The following is a 23,860-nucleotide window of genomic DNA, read 5'->3' on the forward strand; positions in this document are numbered from 1 at the left end:
AAAAAAAATGTGAATGTTAATGCAATCGTTGGTACAGCGTCTTGATTTGCCCTATTCGATATTTTTCTACTTTAGTTTAATTAAAAAATTATTGCGCATATTAATCGACGAGCAAATCTCGCAGAAGAAATCGAAATCAAATCACAAGCGAAAAATACTTCTCTCTCCAATGCAAAAGATGCAGGTCATTGAAACGAACTCACGATATTTCCGTTTCGCCTTCATCTTCCAGAAGGGAATCTTCTTCATGATGAAATTCTTCACTCCCATTTTTGCCGTTCGTCGATGTCTTGTGGATCTATTGTACTTGTCTGCGCGACTTTTCAGAAGGAAACGCAATTGTTACGATGAAACACTCGTCAGAATTCCGCGCGTCCAACTGAAGTTGCCGATTACTACTTGTTGTTTACTTACTTCACGCCGTCTTAGGGAGGGGGACTTGGGTCCAGTTTTCAATGAAATTTATTCTTTTTTATTCCGAATCACCAATTAATAACATTTCGCGAGTAAATTAATTAAAGGTAGTATCGTTTTTACCGTTTAATTGCCCTCTAACGTTTCAAATCTATATAATTATCTTTGTCAGTTGTTCGATATTTCAAGAACATGATTCGTTTTTCGACGTACTCGATGTGCAAAAATAATCGTATTTTTCAATTTTAGAACAACGCGCGCTATCGCTTTGGGTTCCAATTATCGGCCAACATTATGTTTTCATTCTCATATCTTACAACGGATCTATTTTGAGAATTCAGCAAGTTTCCTTTTTTCAAATATGGAATATTTTTCTCTAGCCAATCGTGAGTCAGCATTCAAACGGAAAAATTATAGATTGGCAAGATGCATTTTTTACGGTCAACTTCACAGCGTCGCAGTCAGATCAGTCGTTCGAAAAAGGAAGTGCACTCGCGGTGAACAGTGCGTTTTAACACTCCGCTACGAAATCATCGGTCTTTCGCCATCATCGGGCACTGCCGGCCGCGAAATCGTTCTCGCAATCGTCGTCCTCGCTCGCAATCTTGGCCGATTTCCCTCGATGACGGAGCCGTCGAGGAGTCCAGGCGGTTCGTCGCGACGTGCTCTCGCGAGGTAACTATATTATTTTCGTTTATTCCTCATCTTTATTTCGGCGAATTGGGTCGCCCGGAGAACGTATAGCTCGGAGGGCGACTTTAAAGTCGCTCAAAATTGGCGATATAATTGGCTCGACGAGGCAACGAGAGGCGATCACATCGTGTTCGCGTAGGTAGGCAAATTCGTTTCGTTCGTTCGCTCGTTCGTTCGCATTCGGCGCCCCGATATACACCCGGCGGTAGCCAGCCCGTCGCGGTTCTTCGCCGCTTCGACGACAGTTTGCGTTTGACTACTGTGATGCCGTCGAACCGTCGAGCCTCGGCGAGCGCACCAACCGTTCGCATTAAAGGTGAATGGAGGAGGGGACGAAAGCCTCTCTTCCTTCGTTGGCCTCTTCTTCTTTTGATGCTCCACCGATTTGCTAATCGCGGGAAAAAAGCACCAACGTCTCGCGGTATCCGGGTCTCTCTGTCAACTGTTCGTGAAATGTTTCGACGTCACTCAAAGAGTCAATCTTCAGCGAAATATTCAATTGATCGATTTCTGTTAAATGCACTCACACGATCGATTTTGTGAACTCATGATAAAAATTATCCGAAATATCAGAGTACTTAGCTCTACATTATTTGCGTTCTTTTTTCTTATTATTCGCATGTTTCTGACATCTCCAAATATTTATAGGTATATTTATACATTTAGCGAATTTATAAAGTTGGAGCATTTTGGATTATATCTCACGCAAGAAATGAAGGGTTAATTGCAATAGCAGGCAAGTTGCGGAAAAATAGTGAATAAACTTTTACTGAAATTTATTCCAATTAACAGAGAAATATCTCGGCGAAATATTTTAAAATATTAATAATCACTGTGAGTACATATTTGCATTGCCGATTGGAAACTTGATGGTTTTTATTTAAAGTGAAATTGTTTTATACTAAATAAATTTTGCGCTCTTCCCCGAGAGAGTGCGAAATAATGATTTATATGTGTTCGTTACGTTTGAAAGAAAATTTTAGTAGGAGAGAAATAAATCGAGCAACAGTTAATGATGTGTAGAAAATTAATGATTTACCCGAAAGAATTTGTATTCTGCGAACCTTTACAATTTTCGCATACTCTCATGCGCGTCATTAATTAATATTACCTATTAGTGATTACGTAATAACAATGGATTATCTACTATAATGTTGAAAATTAATACTTTTACCGATTTTTTAATAAAGATGTATTTGTATTAAAAAGGTATACGCAAAGAATTTTTACATTTTTTACAAACGCGATTGTGTACATTCACAATCCACGAAATAATATCATAATTGTGTAATAACGACTAAGATTCATTGAACATTGATAAGTTGAGGTACGTAATTTCTTGAATTAAACATACGCGTGTTGGTAACGATTAAGCAACGATTGTATAATAACAAAGTCACCAAACAGGCGAGCAACGCCATTCACGGGCAATTAATTAGGCTATTTGTCGCAATTACTTCGACACACGTAGGTACACGCGAGATTGAATCTTAAATATGACAAACGATAAATATTCACGATTACGACACGAAACACTTCGGTAAGAATTGCTTATATTACATATTTATACCGTGCGACATTATTTCCGATTACGCGCGGTCATCGAGTTTATGTCGATGCTTTAGCGATTTCGCGATCTTATTTTCGTTCGTTCTCGATGTGCACGTGCTTCGAAAATAGTTGAACCAGTTGGGTGCGCGCGTGTTTAGCTCGACAGGTGCAGGCGACCATATGTGACCACCTTGCCCGAGCAAGGTTGCACCGAAATGGCTAGGAACGGTGACGGTGAAGTCACGCTACTCGAGCAATCGGTCTAGACTACTAACCATTTTGCATGTTACATGCGAAATTTTGAAATTTAATCGCGTTAATACTTTGTCGTGAGCAGTCGGTTATTTTAAGCTCAGCGAGAGAAAATTTCGACGTCTCGTTTCTGTTTATGACACAGGCAAACACCTCGTTATTACCATGACACGCACCGTTTCGCTTTCTTAATCAGATACAACGGTGATTGGGAATTGCTCCGAAATTTACACGCTATGGAGTATGGAAATCATATTCCATTAAGGAGGTTGTAAGGCAAATGGGGGGATATGTTAAGAATTACTTGAAAAAATTACAGATTACTTTAAATTGCATTTAAAAGTAATACAACAAAAATTAGAGACAGCTTACCATCTGGATCAAAAGTTATTTCAATAAAAAGTAATATTTTTTGTAATTTGTACTCTAATAGAAAATGTTAAAATGTATTATAAAATAATGATAAAAATCTCAATTTTTTTATACAAGTACTTTATGAATTTAAGAATATTTATGTAAAGTTACATTGAGATGCAGACATTAATTGTTCAGTAAATAAACAAAATATTTATTTGTTACAATCTAATTGGTGAACCTCAGTGAAACTTTGCATATGTCATTTTTAATACTTAAAAAAGTACTTATACAAAACAATTTAAATTTTTGTTATCATTAAAAAAATTTTTGTTTATAACAATTATAAAAATAACAAATAAAATAAATGATCTATAAAAATGTGTTGCTCAATAAAAACAGAACGTTATGAACGCATTTTCATATGTATGTAATCTGTTTAAAGCGTAAATATTAATATATGTATGTGTTTTATGCCTCCTTAATATACGATATGAAAATGTATTCTCTCCTACTTTAAATTTTATCAACATTCTTTTCTAATGCTATTTAACAAATATATTAGAAATGTGTAAATATAATAATTACGCGATACGACCGTTACAAAAATCCAAAATACTGACCAATTCAATACTAGAAGTTATTTATTTTACACTGTCGTTCAGTGCTTTTATTATTCAGAATAAGTAATTAATCACTATCTTCTAACATTACATTTCTATAAGAATAAACTTTTTTACGAATTGATATCATTATCGTAGAGATCCGTTAAAAATGTATCTGTTATAAATACCGCACATTGGCTAATTATTGCGTGAAGTATTTTCGTATGCATCGCCAAATTGACGATAATGCCTCAAAGGGTGTTGTACATCGCGGTCGGACAATGACGATGTAACGGCAATGTAACCGCGGGGTAATACGGTTGCACGTCTCGTGGAAAACGTGGTGGCGGTAACCGCCACCGGTACAACGACCGGAAGCAGGTGGTTCCAGCCACGCACCGTCGCGTCGGCTTCCACGCCGCGTTCCGCAGCGCGAGCCTCGCGAACTCGTATGATACGGTATGTACCTCCTCTTTGCGTGCCCGCGAGGAGAAACGACCGCCAGCTATCTTCGAATTGCGATTTAATAGCACGTAAAGCCGCAAGAAATTGCCGCGACGCATTTTCACGTGGGATTTAATCGATGGGCGATGCCGGAGAAGCTTGTTACGCGGTAGATCCGATCTCTGAGAGATGAATTGGCGTAGTATGTTATTATACTTTAAGATCTGTTAATTGGTTTAGAACGCGCGTTTTTGCAGATATTAACCTTAAGCTAGCGATGTATCTTGAGCATCTTTCCTTTCGTTGTCAAGAAGTGTAATTTATTATTCGTTTCTTTTTTCACGGAAACAATGGACGTTATTAAAACTTTCTTTCGCTTTGAAATATTTTCCGTTATCTATATCAATCTTGATTGATACTCGACTAATTGTTTTCCTCTGTATATTTCATTAGAATATTTAGTAATTTAACGGTGAGAGACAGATATGGAAATAATTTCATTTATACATCATACATATAAATATTCACGAATTCGCAATACATCTAACGGAAAGATGATATAATAATATAATAAAACCAAAAGACGAACATTTTTATATACCATTGAAATTATCGTTAAAATATTTTGATTACATTATATTTATTTTTAAAGAAACAGGAATTTTAGTCACGCATAATGTTAAAAAATAATTAATAATATTTTAACAAATATTTTACTAAAACTTATTTAAATTCTAAATTGGCTTCCAAATATTAAAACTAAACAGAGAAGTTTCTCTTCAATTCATCTAATCACTTTATTCAAATTTTCCCTCTTCGGACATCCTCCTTTCTTGTATCTGTGATGATTGTATAATGCTAATTGCAAGTTGATTGACGAAAGAAGATACAAACCGTACACTTTGCGACACGTTTCCGTTGTCGGCGGGGTGCTGTCGGTCACACGATAAATCGCAAAACAAGCGTAAGAATGAGCCGACTCGTCTCGTCGAAAGAGACAAGAGAACTCTTTTCTCCAACACAGAGAGGCTCTTCAGGTATCGTGAGAAACGGATGCGATTGTCGCCTAGCGAAACATAATCACCCAAGTAGCAGCTTTGAAATCGGAGAGAGTGAAACGTGTGCGAAGGGGGCTGATGTTTCGAGATTATCGGAATGTGATTGGTAAAATAAAAAATCATAATGGTATCAACCGTATCATTATTTAATCAGTCGCGAAAGCATCTGACTCAACTACGAGAGAAACATTTTTCGCCTAGTGACTTCTGAACTTCGTTATGCTATTGCTTTTATCTTCAAAGAAAAAAAAAATTGTTTTTATTCAATTATAATTTCGTATTTTTATATTTAGGAAATTTGTTTTAAACATTGTTTTTAACATTTATTTTAAAGTATCTATGCGTTTGATAAAACTAGAATAAATTTTTGTCGTATAATATAATTATTGCTTTGTTATAAATTATAAATAATTATTGTTTATAGTTTATTATGAATATTCGTGATATGTTCTTTGCATTAAAATTTCATTTAATTAAACCTAACATAGATTTGTTAAACATTCAATAGTGTCAGTTATATCATATTACATATATTTACATCATTCGATTTAAATTTATTATGAGAGAATACTTTATTAATTACAAAACGTAAAAGTTTGGAAACCATTGCATGAGCCGTTACAAGATAGTTGGTTTACCAAAACGAGATAAGACATCTTTTTAAGGCGTTTAAAAGAAATAACGGTGACCGGAGTAACGCTTTTAAAACATCTGATAAAATTAAGAGCCTGCGAAATAAAATGTTTGGCAGAACGATTTCTTCGTAATTAAAGACAAGCGGTACCTTTAAAGTAGTTATAAAGTTCTGAGTTTATAATATTCTTATGAAAATTCTTTACCGCACACGATGATAAAAGTCACTCATTATATTTTGTATAATAATACAAAAAAAACTGTGTACGCATATCATTTTGCACACCTTTTTTCCTTGATTTAACAAATTAACTGAAATTAATGAGGAATTTTAATTATTTTAAGAAGTTTTGATCTTAATTGCGCTTGAAAAATTTCTTAAAGAAAATAAATTCGAATAGTTTAGCGCAAGATAAAAAAATAACGTACGTCTTTCATTTCATTTGAATTTCTATAAAATAATATTTTAGTGAAGAGAAAATATTTAGCAGCAAATGCATTCGCCACATGAATTTGCATCGCAGAAGGTAACGGAAGATGCTATAAACATAGTGAAAAAAACGTTGCACGTTCGTTACTTTGCTTTCTCGCAATTAATTATAGTCGCGCACTTTCAATCGGCGAGGTGTTATTCAATTATCACTTTAGACGCAGAAAGCTTACGCACAAGTAATTTCTAACGCGTCGACGATTCCAAACAATACAATTTCCGCGACGATTTATTCCGTAGGCGAGAACTCGTGAAATCAACACCGGTGCCTATAATAAGAAGGCAATCGCATAACGAAATAATTAACGTGTTCCGATGCCGTGGCGACTTCAAAGACACGGAAGAGGCCGTTTCTCTCCTCGCACCGTTTGCTCGCTATATAGCAGGTCATTGGGCCATGGAGAATCCTAAGATGGCCGCGAACGGATTTAGCGCGAAGAAATCCAATGTGCGTGAAAAATTATCAGATCTCTTTTATTTACTCCGCTCTTTCACAGCAGCCGTTAATTCGTCGTGCGACTCATTGAGTTTCCTTTACGAGTGGTCGCGAAAGCGTTTTTTTTTTTTCAAAGTGATGTTCCGATTTTTCGTGATTAATTTTACCGTTAATAATTTAGAGATTAGAACTCTTTGTCTTCCGACAATCAGTAGACGAGGCACTTAACGCGAAATGGATTTCATTAATAAGTTTCATTAATAATAAGTTGCTACTGCATTTCTAACAACAATTGTTTCTAAATGAAAGACAAAATACAAACGCCAAATTCCTGACGCGATATTTTAATAGAGAGATCAAATTATAATTAGAAAATTTCTATATAATTATTCTATAATAATTGTTTAATGATGTAATATATATTTAATGTTTGTAATATTTTTCGCTCTTATCGATAAAAGAAGGAATATTTTACCGATTTCTGTGAAAAGTCGACAATCGGAGGTTTTCGATGACCTGCAAGATCGCTTGAGGGTTGCTTCGAAATCACCCACGACATCGCTGAGATCGACGATTGGCGAGGGATGCAAATCTCTCTGCTGTCTTGGCGGCGGATGATTTGATCTCGGCAGAGTAGTCAGCCCGTTCGCGGTCGTACATTCTTGTGGTATTTTCGGCAATTCAGCCTCTATGCCCGCCAGTGCCGGACTTACCTAGAATCAAAAATAAAGGAAACTATCTAACACGAGGACGCTTGTTCGCCACGTCCGATGATATGAATTATGTTGGTGCACTCCATCGCGCTTTGTCGAGTGATTTATCTTGAATCTTCACGATTTCGTCGCCTTGCGATGAACATGTTTATCTCGTCAAAGTCGGTAAATTTTAGTGGAAACAAACTAGGCGCGATGGTATGAAGTAATTTGATACCATGGTTAAAATTATTGTAATTTTTTAAAATATGGAATTACCGAATTAGAAATGGCATTTAAATGTAAGATCTATGTCTTTTACCACTTTTATTTTTATCTATAATACGGAATATCGTCAATCACGATTATTATTTATCACAGCCTTACTTAATTATGTCAAATAAATTCTTTTTAATTAAATCCCACTATCAACATCATTAAAGCAAAAAATTTTACATTATTCATAATAATAATAAATATCATAAATAATATACAAAATATCTAAAATGTGACATCAAGTATTTACGTATTCGCTATAGGAGATATTCTCTCTCGTGAAATTGAACTTAGTATATTAGTAACTACCACGGTTTTACTATTTGTTAAGCACAGTAGAATGGTGCTTTCAGTACACGCAACTAGAGATATTGCTAACTAATTACCAGGCCCAGAAGAACCTCCATTGACTGACATTGTCTACGACGTTCTCGCTTCTTACGTCGCTCCGTGCAGGGCCTGTCCCCGGCGCTTCCGGCCGCGACGGCCTCGCAATAACGCACGAAGTCCAGATCGATGTGATATCCGTAAGGGCAACAAAGGCATTTCGAACCGGAAACGTACGCCTGCGTCCCCACTATAAGCAAAAACACTTTACTTCAAAATTTCGTTTGCCTTTATATTTATTTCTGATAAGACGAGCATTTACTGTTGAGATAACTGGTCAAGGTTACGCCACCAAGATAACACAGATATAATTTCTACAAGTTCTGTTTATTCGAAAAGCGCATGTTTCATCCTTAAATCTAAATTTAAAATTGAATTAATTATTTATCTTGATTGATTTATTGTGTTGAATAAATATATACATGATTAATGATATTATTTTATCTAATAATCAATTTTTCTTACTCGAAAAATATTTCAAATTGTAATATATAATTGGTTATTAATATTACTCAAAATTTTATTAATGGCGACTGATTAAATTAATTGTTAGAATAATCGACAATTTGAAACTATTTTGTTTACACTTCAATCGCGATTTAAGAAAGAAGTTTTTGATTGGTGAGATCTATTATAATAGTTATTTTAATTAGAATTAAAATTTAAATCAATCAGGTGTTATTTATCTTCGTCGAATGACTCTTTATTCGAGGTTAATGGCCGCAGTGCAATGTAAACCGAAATATGTTGTAACCATTGGCAACTATCCAGAGGAACATAGTTATAATAATCTCGCGAAGTTCGTTAGTCGGGTGAATATGGAGATTCCATTTAGTGTCATACCGCCCGCTCGTAGTACCACGAACATACGTGGCAATGACTTAATGAATTCCGCCTCGACACATCTCGAAGTATTCCGCGTCACATTCTGAATTATACGCAGTCAGGTGTCTTTGTTCTTATTTACATATAATTACAAGAAATGAAAATAATGTTAGACGAAATAATAATAATAATAATAATAGCAGTAATTTTATAGTATAAAAAATAAAATTTAACGTTTTTATAATAAATGAAATTATATAAGAAAAATAATCTGCTATAATAATAATTATTACTATTATTATCTTTCTCATACTTTTATTTGAATATCATAGATATTGTTTTCAAATGTAAAATAATATTGAGTCTATATTATAGGTTCTTACATTCCATGTTTATAATTTCCGATTCAATTATGGCCAACGATCTCCATAGACGTATAATGCACTTTTATTAAAAGTGACTCACCGTTTCCATTGAAAACACGGGTCGAGGGAACGACAGTCAGGGCCATGATCCCGGCTGATCGTCAGACACACTTGCAGATCCGCGTTTCCATAATCCTGAAAGTGCAAATAAAATCGTACGTTAGTCGCGTAAACGTCATGAAGAGACTCACACATTGCATCGCGTTTTTTTTTGTGCTCGTACATATAAGAAATATGTGAAGAGGAAGAAATTCCGAGAGCGATAGATTTTTTGAGCGAAAGTCGAAACAACTGTCTGCACGCCCTAATTGTGATTATTGCACAACCGCACGACCGTTGTAGTTTCTCGGAATAATTACATAATTTTCTAATCGTTTCACACACCTTCGTTAAAAATCGCACAACTTAATCAGCCGCTTCGTCTTTGTTTCTTAAGTCATTTCAATTGAAGGAAAGTTTGCAATAAGATCTTCATTAATATAATTAGTAAGATGTAGCAATTAACACTTTAATAACGGGGGCGCGATGCAAAAACATTTTCTTTTACACAGGATTGCGATCAGTTATGAAGAGATTAATTAGTCGCGAATATCTTTTCTCTCAGATTTTTTCGATACTTTCTATACTCATACGCGTAATATTTCTGCAGTTAACTTGTTTAATTGTGCTATACTTGCTTATTTTTTATTGCATTATTATTTCTTATTGCATTATTTAAGACTTTTGAACAAATCTATTATTATATGATGCACGGAATAAAATAAAGTTTGGCGGTACACATTTTTTTTTACTAATTGATAGTTATCCGCGTGACTCAGAAATTTGCGACGACACTGTCGTAATATATCATCCACGTGTTCGTACGTTGAAAGAATTATTATACGCGGATGGTGCAGAGTGCGCTTTTAGGCGCCGAACGTTTGTCGCGCTTTAAACCGCAGAAAGGTATAAACCTCCTTAAACATGATTTTCATGACGCGTTCGCGACGGGCGAGCTAATTCCGTATCCCGGATTTCTGGTCTGACGACAGTGCGTTCTTCCCGCGGTTTCTTGTCTGTCCCCACAAACTTTTAATTGTTCTGTGGGCGGAAGATATTCGATGCAATATTTCCGGCGAACCGCCTGGATTGTAATTTTTTTAAATGCCACTTTCTCCACTTCTCGAGATGTTGTTTACCGCTCGCTTAAAATTTCATCTTAAATTTTGCAGAATCTTTAATATATGATTAAGAATTAATATTTCTTCCGCTTTTTTATATTGCAATCTACGCTTTGTATTTATTTGCACATTCACTATCTTTATATCGATATCTTAAAGAGATATCTCTGTGGAAACATTATCTTCCGAGCGATATATAAGATAATAGACGTATTTACGATAGATATATTTACCGATAAAATAAACCCATTTGTTAATTTTATTATGTATTTTATAATTGAATTGTTTCAGAATTCACAAAAGAACTTTCGCTCAACAATTTTCTTTGATTTCAATTGATGATATCACGTTGTATAAACATCATAAATTAATAATTTAACTATATGCACGTACGATAATTATGAAACATGATGTAATATGAAATTATGCGTGGCTTTCACTTTTTATTTAAATCATTCAAGTCTCTTACGTCGAACAGTTTTCAGCTTATTTATACTTGTTATAATTTTCTCAAATCAAAAGTATTACCTCAAGTTACGAAACATGATTATACTTACTGATAAAGGAAATTCTTCGGAAATCTTTATTGAGGATCACGTGCGCAAAACGTCTACTAATCAAACAGTTCTCCTTCGACAAACTGATTAGAGGAAGACAAAGCGAATAAGTTTTCGAGCGAGTAAGAAAAATCTTCGCATCGCAGTCGAATCGAGATGAAAGCACGTTCCTCTTCGTGACAGAAAACCGTCTCGGCGAGCTCGAAGGGATCACTTAGAGGCTACTCACGTACAGTGTAGGGAGACGGCAGTGTCGTCGTTGAATGGAAAGTAAAGTCAGCGACTTCGCGCGAGCTCAGAAACCATGGCCTAATTTCAGAAAAACGATGAACGCACGAACGTGTCGATAAATCGCGCGAAATTCCGCACCGGAAAGCGCAAACGCGACTTACGTCGGAATACGTCGATCCGACAGTGTTAAACTGGATCGATATATAGTGTTTCTGATAAGCCCGACCGTCTGATAACGAATTATAGTACGCCCATACGCTCGTTGCAGGAATTAGGACGACATATTACGCGCGACGCCTCCGCAAGAATTAATTATTCGGTTGATTAATATATAAGGTGCCTCGCGAGCTTCCCATATTTTCTCTTTCATTCAAAAATTTTCTGAAGTAAATAATTTTGCCTCTTAGAGGCAATATGATAAATAAAAAATAAATTATTTACAATCAAATAAATCAATTTTTGAATCTTTTTTTTTAATGTGTGTAAAAAGATATGTTAATAAATATTTTAATGTAGCTCAGATGTCACGTTAGATTTTTCAAAACATATGTTCGTACATGTGAGTACATAAAGTTAGCAAGTAGCAAGAAGACGGTAGTGAATAATGATCGCGCTCGTCCTTGCAAGGCTAATGCCCTGGTACAACCACTTTCATCTTCGGTTATCTATTAATGTCTCCAGAAAATTATCTTACAACATCGATATATAATATACGCATGAATATTGTAATAAGATATTTGTAAAACTTACACGTGTCTCGTTATAATTTGTTTGCAAAGACAAAATGGAAAATAATACGTAGTTGTGCACTAAATCAAGTGACTTTCAATTTCGCCGGTAATGCTGTAAGAAGCGGATATTATGTCGAACATATTGTATATCACGAGTTCGATCGAGTCGAGAAATTCAATTATAATAATTAGCTCAACTTTACATTCTTGTTAACTCTGTATAAATGGATGACGTATACGTAACTATATATGAAATTACACACTTTATTACGATAAATATTATCGTGTTTTAATATTAGTTTATTAACTATTCTACAAGATTTGAAAAATATGATACTAAAAAATCTGAAATTTTCGAGAAATTGATTAAAAAATTGTGATTTTATTTAATTACAACGAAGTTACCATTTAAGTAGACAAATGATAAGAACGAGATTGAAGCCTGATTCATCCAGGTAGATCCCATCATACCACTGTAAACGTCATCATTACTTTCCAGCGAAAGCAAGCTCGATCCGTTTACTTCTTTGTAAGACTATACCATAAAAATCCTCGTCACTTGTCACCTACGGGGGAGACTGAAGAAGAACGCTCGAGTGAGCTCGAGAGTAGCAACGCGTGCTAACTTTCATTTTCACGATATCTGCCAAAAGCGATCGAAACGAACAATCGTTCGCCAAGTGAAACGCGAGATTCCATTAACGGAGCGCATAAATAGTCACGAGTACGCGGTGCAATAAAGCGGAACAATCCGGCGCGAGAAAATCCCGCTTATCTTGCCGACAAAGGGAAAGAAAATGTCGCGCGCTGTGCACACGATGCACACGGAAAGAAACACCGCGACGTGTCGTATTGCCGTCTTCTTGGCCTTTGGCCCACGATTATGGACACAATGGCTCGTAAACAATAGAGAAATCGTGCAAGAGACCGGCCATTCGCATATTGCGATCCTCCCTTCCATCGTATGAGCGCGATATTATGATATATTCAGCCGCATTATGAATTATTGTCTCGGCTACCGCGTGTAACGGATGCAATCGTTTGCATCTGTCTGGTACAACGTGCTCGTCTCTCTGATCTTCATAGATAATATTGAACTTGGCGTGGGCTATTATTAGATTTCTTGGAAGGGTTTAGCAAAATATTTCCGATGTGTAATAATCATGTTTAAATCGGTTTATTTTAATATCAAGCCGTTTATAATTTAAATATGTTTATACCAATTGCTTATTACATGTTTGACATTGATAATGACCCAATCGGAATCGTCGTTTATATAGTTCTTATATTTATATCTTTGTTTAGTTCTTATTAATTATACTATACTCATTATTTACATTATATCGTTTTCTTATGTGATTCGTAACCCTTTTCAACACAATTCTTATTCTTAATTTATATTATTTGAATAATATTATACTATTTTAATTATTTGTTATGTTTTTATTATTATTATATAATTACAATTAAAATATTAAAATAAATAGTTAGATGAAATTTAATGAAATAAAATATATTTTTATTAAAATGATTAATTATTTTACTCTGTCATAATAGATACTACCGAAAAATTTCCCTCATCTTTTAATTTAAATAATTATTTTGAGAATTTAATACACGTATATCAATAAAGGTTTTATATAATGTCAGATGATAAAATAAAAAATACTTTTCTTGATTCAAAGATATATTCTTATGAATCTTTCAAAGTACACAACTTTAGGAATCTTCGATGTGCGTTGAATAATTGATTACCGTTCGCTACCCTTTCATTATCGGTATGAGGATGTAATACGATACAACAGGACGCATAACAATTATGAGTAACGTGAAGGGTTAGCGGGATACATTAATATCAATTTCCTGTTTTCCCGTCAACTTCACCGTTGCTGGAAATTTTTCTCAAAGCATGATATTAACCGCGCGTTACTTATAACGAGGCTCTTCACAGTATATAAATAGGAGGAAACTAAGAAAAGAGTGAAAGATAAAGGGTCATGTGCATCGTCAAAGTACAGGCACACGGAGCGAACGAAAAGAATACATCCTGCGTGTGCGATGGAAAAATCAGATATTCAGATCTTGGCGATCCGCAGGATCTTCTTGAAGTTATTCGGGGGCATTATCCTTCCGCGGTTCGTAACTTATTCGCTACGTTCTACGTGCTCGGGAGCTCGTAAAACTCCATCGTCATCTCCAAACGAGATTGTATCATGAAACAACAAGTTACAAAGCTTATGCGTCATGCTTTATGCCCGTCTATTTCACCTAACGCGGCTTTAGAGCCCGATAAAGCACGCATGTAAAGCCCAATATATCACGCATGTTTCTCAAACACCCTTGAACGCCGTGCGTTTGTCGGCCCTTCTAAGAAACTGTGCTCTTTATGTTTTGGACCATTTGTCACTTTCAACGCGCGGAAACGGCAATGACAGCTGTACGACGAATTTTTGTACACTCGTGTTACCTTTTAAAGTAATTTATAATAATCACTCTTTACCCAATTTCTTGGTACAGCAATGTCTAAACGTGCGCGTCCTTATCATTACTGTATGTAAAATAATTCTAAAGGCCGCGAAATACATATACATATATATTCAAAATGGAATAATGGATTAGAATTGAGCAATACACGCGTATTCATGACTGCGTGCTGTAAAAATAACCCGGAAATGCCACGCATTCAGAAATTGATTTCTTTACTATTTGAGTGACTCGGGCGCATCGACGCTTACTTAACCGTTCATTTTCCGCTTTCTCGTGAATGGGAAATGACTGACTTGAATGTCGCATTGCAAAGGTCGAGATATTCCGTTCGTCTATTCGACGTTCTTGCGCACTAAAGAGACAAAGTATACATACTCGACAGATTATTATGACGGATTTGTGTGCTATGGATACACGCACACGCGTAACACGTCGCCATGAGTGCGCCCACACGCCGTTCGCCCATTAAGGCTTTTCTCAATGAATGTGTGCACGCCGAAAATATCACCGCACCGGATGACGACTTAGAGCTATAACGCGTATTTTTGTCATCTTCTCGCCGCGAAGATGCGGTCTCTCTTTCATGACTCTTTTGCGGTGCAACAACAGGAAGTAACGACTCTACCACGACGACGCCATGCGAAAATTCAGATGAAACCAAAACGCGAATGTTTCGAAAACAAATAATCAGAAAGGAAAACATTTCCGAAGAAATTGAAAAGCAGAAAATAATATTGTAATTAACTAATATAATTATGTTGTAAATATTTTATACTTTGTTAGTAAATAATAATAATAAATAAGGTACCTGGAGCCGAATAAGGTCAGGCACTAAATAAGGCCCTATTAAATTTATTACTTTAAGACTCGCTTTACGTCTGCAGTATATGGTATGTTTAAAAAATGTGTGATAGGAAGTAGATAAAAAAGGATTAAAGAATTAGAATCGATAGCAACACGTTTGTTTAATACAATAAAAACTTGTGTGTATGAGGCTATTTTTATAACAATCTGCTGCAAAATTTATAGTATACAATGTTTCATAATTTATTATAATTCATTATAATATTATATTTAACTTCCTAACTATGGAAAATAACTAATAAGTCAATTTTTTAAAATAAGTATAAGTTTTTTTTTAAACAATGTACTTATTAAATAAGGCCCACTTATGTGATTATTATTATAGCTATTATATTATTTGTTTATGTGTGGAGTTTACGCCAGAAGATAACGATTTTTAATGCTGCTATCTTTTAAGAAGCCAAACTTACATTCAAATTGCTAGAAATTTCCAAAGATTAAAAAGTTAATTACAAACAAAATTAAAGATAATTGTAATATTTGAGAGTAGAGTAAGTCCTAAGGAATTTCCTATGATTAATAATCATTTTAAAACTGATTTAGAAAGAAAATGTTTACTTTCTTTATTATTTTCAATTTACTTTTGATTTGGGCTTTATTATATTCATATGCATGTAATAAAGCACAATGTCAAAGTTTAACAAAATTTTTTTTCCATTCATTTACACATATTCTATATAAACAATATATTTTATTTTTGGAAGTGAGTGAAATGAAAATTTAATTCTCACTTAGTTTATTTCAATATCCCTATAAATATAATTAAAAAAAAAAATAAATTAGGTAGGCCTTACTCGACTCAGGTACCTTACATAGTTTATCGAAAAGAAGAAAATAATATTAATAGAAAGAAAACAAATCAATTTATGTGTCTGTAGCACGTTTGTCTCAATATGTGAGATGATATTTTATGACATCAATTTCTTAGTAATTAAAATGGAATAAAAGCCGTAAACGTCGATGATTGTATAAAAGCAGTGCTTTTGTGCTCATAACTTTTAAATTCCGATTAGCGTTAATTAAGTTTCTACGGCTCTTTGTACGCTGGCATTTCATTTGTCGTCGTTGAAATAACAAACGGGAGACATTTGCCTCAAGGATTTCCCAATATAACATGCCAATATCGTAGCACGCGATTTAGTTGAGCGTGAAATTGATCTCCATTCTGTGTTCGCCTGCGACAATGGGACATATAAATAGAAATTAAACTTGAATGTAGATCGCTATCGTCGGCGGAATCAGATCGAAACAGTTGGAACACCTACGAGACGTGCCTCTCTTTATCCGCGTGTGCTTTTCCAATCCAATCGATTTAATCTTGCATGCTATAGAATATTCCACATTTATCGAGGGGAATAAATGTAGATTATTTAGCGAGTTCAGAATTGATTTTTCTTTAATGGAAATTTGCAGAGCATTTAATTAATACTTAAATAGCAAATATTCCGGTTAATGTGGTATTAATAATCCAATTTTAGATTACCAGTCATATTACGTTCGAGAATTCGGTGATAACGGAGAGAAGAAAACAGTCTGCAATATAAACTTCGATTTATGTGTAATAGATAAATAAAAATTACAAGTCGTCTATTTACCATGAATCTAAAGATAGTGCGAGTTAGTCGAAGGACAATCATGCTGTTCTTTGCTTACCGTGTTTAATTTGTGATTATCACTAACCATTATGTTGTGAATGAAGTGTGAATACCGTTAAGGCCACGAATATTGATTATTGTTGCAAATAAATTGATTAAATTTTACAAAACTTTTAAGTTAGAATAAAAATACATTAAAAATTTTTAATAATTTAAGATAGTATTTTCTTTAGCTTCAGTAATTTCTATAGTCGTAATTGAATTGTTAGTTTAGAAATTAGCAGTCAACTGCGAAGCCACAGAAAATGATAATATCAGAGGAATTTCAAATACTGGGAAGCGCAGTAGGAACGCGTGAAACCGCTCGTAAAATCATTTTATTGCATTGTTACTTTACATTACCGATTTTCAGTAGATATCGGAAAAATGCATGATTAATATAGATTATACAATGTTATCGCTGCTCACTGTTGGGAAAACATCTTGCACAATAAACTGCGTAATGACGCAGTATCGAGTCGCTAATATCCCGCGTTATTAGATTACCGTTATTGGAAAATCCGTTGTTCGACATCAACTTCGACGATTGCTCAGTCAATCGTCAATTTTACATAGAAAAAAACCGACGAATTTAAAAGAAATATGTAAGCTTCTGACTATCGGATACTTTTTATTCTTGTAAAAATACGAATGTTATAGGATTAGAGGATAATAAATAACTAAAATAACTCTTTCAAATAACACAATACAAAGGAGGACGCTAAAAAGAGGCCGACTTTTGCCCACGAAGGTGTAAGTAAAAGAAATAGCGTTTTTTTATAGATTTTGACTTCCTGAATACAATAATGTTAATAAAAAGTTCAGGATCGATAGAGAACACTTTGAAAATTGAGCATGAACGTGATATATTTAAACAAATTTCAATATTCTTGCTTACTTTTCAAGGTGTTCTCCAAGTGCCACGAACTTTTTAATAATTTTATCATGTTCTGGAAGTCAAAATCTACAAAAAAGCATTATTTCTTTTACTTACATTCTTTTGGACACAAAAGTCGGACCTTTTTTGTATATCCTCCAAAAAAGGGCAGATTTTTGCCGAAACTTTTACCCAAAAAGATGTAAGTAAAATAGTGTTTTTCGTAGATTTTTTGATCTCGAATCGATCCCGAACTTTTTATTAACATTATCGTATTCAGGAGATTGAAATCTATAAAAAACGCTATTCCTTTTACTTACACCTTTATGGGCAAAAATCGGCCTCTTTTTAACATCCTCTTTTTCGAAATTATTGTTACATATAGATCGCTTTTTTATAAACATTTCTCTATATTATTGTGAAAAGGCACGCGTATGATAACAGGGTCACATATTACATGAGTTAATGAGATAGTTTATACATAAGCGTTGAAGATAAATTAGATACGCCCGTTTCTAGACATAAAAGGTAAAGGCGCTTATGGTATTGTATAGCGCACGCTAACCATAATCACAGCTATTAGATCAAAGTTAATAAAGCTACATCCACGCCATTAATTCCAATTTTTATGTATTTTATTAAAAAAATCTCTATTAAGAAAAAAAAATAATATTATTGAAATTATAAAACTGCTAAAATTTTCAGAAGTTCATTTTATTTCTTATATTTCGTCAGATCTTTTTCTAACAAGTGCATCATGTAGTAATATTGGAGGCGGAATAATAATCGGAAAGAGAGAGAATGTAGAATAATGAGAAGAATACTGAATGAAATGTTTGTTTCTGAGTGGCAAGTGATTGTCAAAGATTATTTAGATTAATTCAGCCGCATCCTACTTTTGTTTTCTCTGCCATAACAACTTCTACCTTGAAGCACAGTGTGAGTGTTCCTTTATTGGGCCTGTGGTACACGGGGCCTGTTGCAACGAGGCCTCGCGCGGAGGCGTGCGATGCGTGGGCGTGCACGCAAGACTTCTCTCGTACACAGAGCCGTAGCTATCGAGCAGAAAATACGTGTATCGCACGCAGGTGCCTTTTTTATGAGGGCGACAAAATCACAAATTGCAAAGATTTTTTATGCTCGTGAGCGCGTTTATTAATATTATCCATATTGCAAACGTTCGATGTTTAAAGAAATTTTTTCACAAATTAAATTCAAGTGAGTGCTCTCAGAAGAGCAACCAGTTCATGGGACGTAAGAGAGATCCCCCACTCTCTACTGTAGGATCTCACTACTATATTATGCAGTGCAGCAGTAGCATGTGCGTATGCGACAACTGCGATTCGCAAAGCGGCTGAATTCAAGAACGAGACAGCAGATAATCGTCGCAGTATTATGTATTTTATAATATTTGTTCAACATATCATAGATGTTTGTTATTGATTTTTAAAGACTGCTCATATAAATTCTAAAAAATATTTACGAGTAAATACGTTATATTTTTTGGAATAAAACATTTATATTACATTATATACAGCATTTTTTACTTTGTGTAGTATGGGGGGAAGGCGCCAAGTACCATGCTTACACGCAGGCGACTTTATACCCAGATACGGTCCTGCTCGTACATACTACGTGCCGGCGTTATAAGCACATACGAACAATATAACACGCACGTGTACATAGATGGACAAATGTAAAGGGTGCTTAAAACATTCCGGCACCTGTGCCGCTACAGGACTTCGCGCGGAAGAAGCTATTCATTGATTCGTCATGTCGCGTTAAAGGGAAGCACCGATGCATATCTGCATGCATTATGCAGCCGATGTCGCGCCGCTTCTTTTCATTAGTGGAAATCACGTAGACTTCATGTGGGCGTTTTCTTTTTTTCTCACCATGAAAAGCCGATTTCTAATGTATAGCCTAGCAAAGAATTTTGGAAAAATTATGAGATTAAAAAAAGTAATTTAAATAGATATTTATGTTAATATGAATATCTATTTAAGAGCAATAATGACGAGTTTGGTATGCTTTTTCAAAAGACTTGATTTCATTTTTAAATAAATTTATTTTTAATTGTTTTGACGAATATTAATGATCTTTTAACGTAACTTACTTTTTTCATGGGGTGTATGTAGTTTTTATAAGAATCTGAGTCTTGTGAGAGAAAAAAAATATTGACATATAGCATACAGACATATAACTCTCCAAGTTCAACTCTCCAAGCTACCTGAAAAATTCTCACGGCCATCACTTCGCTTCACCCGGTACATGGTAACGAACATAAGCACACCCGTAAGCCCACCTATCAGCTTCTCGTTCGCCCATGCACATTACGCACACGCGTGCGGTGCGACTTGAATAATACGACTCGTGCGGCGTGGCGTGAGCGTATAGACCTCACTCCTTTAAGAGCGTTTAAAGCTCGAGAGCTGAGAACACACTTTGCGCCAATAATCGCCGCGGTGGAAAGCGTCGTTCTTGAATTCCTCGCTGAATAACTCGTCAATTTTCAGCGATAACATTGCCTTGCATAAATCTTTCGATCGCAATTGCATTTTTCAACTGCAATGCTGTGCTTTATTAATGGTTCGTAAAAAATCGTATTTTTTAATGAAAGTTAATTTTTGCAAATATTTCTTTATGCTCGATTTATCAATTTCTTGACAGCATTTAAATATTAAACTTTGCAAGTGGAAAAAATTCTTACGAGTTAAAATATTATTTTTCATTAAAATTTATTATTGACTATATTATGGCAATATTATCTATTTCTTCAGCCACACTATTATTATATATCAATAGAATATATTCGTTGAAATTGTGGTATACTCAGAAACAAATGCATCTTTTTTAACGCAAAGCGTTAATAATAAAATGAGATTCGTGTGAAATCGATTTTTAGATGTGACTGCGATGAATGTTGAACGTATCGTATTTCGCATCGAAAATACTAATGACTTGTTTCAGCGAAGGTCTCACCTAGCTATCTTGTTTGTGATTTTACCAAATTCATCAGATTATCTTATTTGAATTTGACATGTATCCAAGAACGATTAAGAAACTTGCGAACGATTGCTCAACGATTTCATACTTTTTATAAAACCGTGATCGGCAAATAATTCGCGTTGTATTATTCATAACACTTTTTATTGCTTGGATGAAAATAACGATGATACGTTCATGCATATCATGGTCGTATCATGATAGAGATTCTGTATATTAATCTGTTCTCATAACTTATGCATGTTAACTATAAATGAAGCGACTCTTTTTCTTTTCCTCTCTCTTTTTGATTGAGATCTTTGATTACCTTTCCGATCATTCAATTAGCGCTCCTTTTCATCAAAGCTAGATCGCGCCAATCACAAACATGTTTAGCATGTTTACCAAATATGTATAACGGGTCGAGAATTCACTAATATCTCTACGTATTTAAACATGATTAAAAATTATATAATATCAGTAGAATATCATCTATTCTCAAAACATAAATTTTCACAAAAATTATTCAAAGATATAAAATTATCGTATCGCTTTGTCTAAAAGCGAAGACTCAAAAGTACTTACGATGATTTCAGCAACAAATGTTAGCCTTAAGAATTTTTATATTTTACTTTTAGACTTATAAATATAATAATTATATACTAAAAAAATTTTAACGATGCAACAATGAACTAAATCTTAATCTTTTATTGAAATGCACAATAGAACTTACTCGTGTAGAATAAAAATAACATTCGAATGTAACGAAATTTAAAAAATCTGTTATCACGATTTCAGTCTCTCATGCAAAATCTCCAAAGATCATGCAAGTTTAATGCAAACATATGTATGAGTTTATAGGTCTGTTTTCTGTGACTGAACTAGTGTACACTTTTGGAACTTAAAGTAAGATAGATGTGTGTGTGTATGTTTGATATATATCGAAAGTGAGAAAGAGTTCTAGTGCAGTCTAGTGCAGAACAGAAAACAGATCATAAGATAAGACCCGATATGTTGAGGCGAATATTGACAATTCCCAGTGACTCTATTTACATCTAATGTAAATGTCCGGTATCTATCAGTCACGTGTGCAATATTCGCGCTGCGACGATTGTTTATTTTGATAAACGGAGCTCATCAATGTGCAGAAAGTCATTCGCCGCTATTTTAAATAAACGTATAATTTTAAATAAACCCCATGTGGCACTCTCTCTAAGAGAAATGTTTTATATATTATGTGGAGACTTTATTAATTGGATGATCCAACGAAGAAAATGTGATAAAGTAAACAGAGTTGAATTGATGTTAGAAAACTGACTGTAACGTATAAATATTTGTAACTCGTTGCAAAGAATTTTTTTTAGAAAAATCTTTATTCGTTATTTTATATATCAAATGAAAATTAAATGATATATATCGATATATATATCATTTAATTTTTATAACTAATAGTTTATTATTTATATAATAATATTTAGGACTTTTATTTGTGTGTGTGTGAATAATTTTCATTTAACAAATTGGTGTTGTCATTCCTTTCTTTCTTTTCTCTTTCTCAATCGAAGATATATAAAATAAAAAAATTACATACATACCTACACACATATACGGTAAAGGATTCATTAACTCGACGATGTGGACGCCGTCGTCGTTTCACCGCGCGTGATTATCGTCATATGGATAATTACGGGGGCAAGTGCAACGGGAACAAAAACTCGGCCAAGAAAGGTAACTAAGCGAGGAGAGATTTATTTCGTGCTGACCGACTCGCCGGGTGTATTCTACTTGAGCCTCTCATTATTGTACATGTATGGTCGTGTTGCTCGTGGTCGATTTTTCATTTTTCATACGGTGAAGCGATCACACGTCAACGGTATTTGTTTATAGTACCATATATATGTGGGTGAAAATTGGCTCGCGTAAAATAAATTATAACCATACGCCACATTTCATCAGCGAGTCAGGAATATCAACCATTTCTTTGTTAAAAGAATAGATTGCGTTAAAAAAGTTACAATAGGAATTTGAAATAGTATTGTTATAATACGTATATAATCTTCGGAATTTGATTATTCCTGTAAACATGTGAATGCGAAAGTCGAGAATAATAAGTATTATTGGGTCGGAGGAAATGTTCTGCGGTATTTTGTTAACTCAAAATTATATACAGAATATATTCGTTGCGAAATTTTTAACTATCTGATGTGAAAGTTTCAAATTTTCCCTAAAAGTTCATTTTTATTGGCTTTCACGATAGATAGTCGAAAATTTGCTCAAATTTCTTTTGGGCACGCTACAGACCTACAAAGTGCAAAAAAATTTTTTATTTTGTTCAGCTCGTAGTTTTCTATATGTAAAAATTATAAAACTCACATAAATTCAAAAAATATAGTAACCGTTCGAAAGTAAAGATTACAAGCTTTAAAACCCTTTTTTAAAACTTAAATTTTGATCATTTTTAACGAAGATATTGTACCCGCGAAAAAAATTTTTATATGGATTTAATATAATTTGATATAGGCTTAATATGATTTAATATAAATTTTATTAAAATTTAATAAGATATTAAATAAGATCTTAATAATGGTTCGGTTTTATTAAAACCTTATAAAGATTTAATTTGGACCACATAAAGATCCATATTAAGTTATATAAAGTTCTTTATTAAATGTTTATATGGAATTCTTAAAATTTACCTATATTTGATCTTAATAAGGAGTTTATAAATTCTTTATGTTTTGTACGTCTTTTAGTTTTGTAGAAGAGAGACAACTTAAAAACAGACATTTTTCTATGGTT

General features: G+C 34.1%; 1 protein-coding gene across 4 annotated transcripts in view; it reads right to left on the reverse strand.

Moving 5' to 3' along the window:
* Kank (KN motif and ankyrin repeat domain-containing protein 2 kank) overlaps positions 1 to 23,860 on the reverse strand; it is a 39,688-nt gene that overhangs the window by 10,233 nt on the left and 5,595 nt on the right. Inside the window, exons 1-4 of one of the 4 annotated variants that reach the window (XM_018448165.1) lie at positions 11,486 to 11,662; positions 9,576 to 9,670; positions 8,285 to 8,475; positions 7,406 to 7,643 (exon numbers count right to left, since the gene is read on the reverse strand). In XM_018448165.1, the coding sequence (XP_018303667.1) occupies positions 7,406 to 7,643; positions 8,285 to 8,475; positions 9,576 to 9,621 (475 nt within the window). In that variant the 5' untranslated portion in view covers positions 9,622 to 9,670; positions 11,486 to 11,662. Of the gene's footprint in view, positions 1 to 203; positions 1,057 to 7,405; positions 7,644 to 8,284; positions 8,476 to 9,575; positions 9,671 to 11,252; positions 11,313 to 11,485; positions 11,663 to 23,860 lie in introns of those variants that run through there. The other 3 variants (XM_018448166.1, XM_018448164.1, XM_018448168.1) reach the window with 3 other exon arrangements.

The sequence above is a fragment of the Mycetomoellerius zeteki genome, unplaced genomic scaffold, assembly GCF_001594055.1.
Source record: "Mycetomoellerius zeteki isolate Tzet28-1 unplaced genomic scaffold, Tzet1.0 scaffold22, whole genome shotgun sequence".
Lineage (NCBI taxonomy): Eukaryota > Metazoa > Arthropoda > Insecta > Hymenoptera > Formicidae > Mycetomoellerius > Mycetomoellerius zeteki.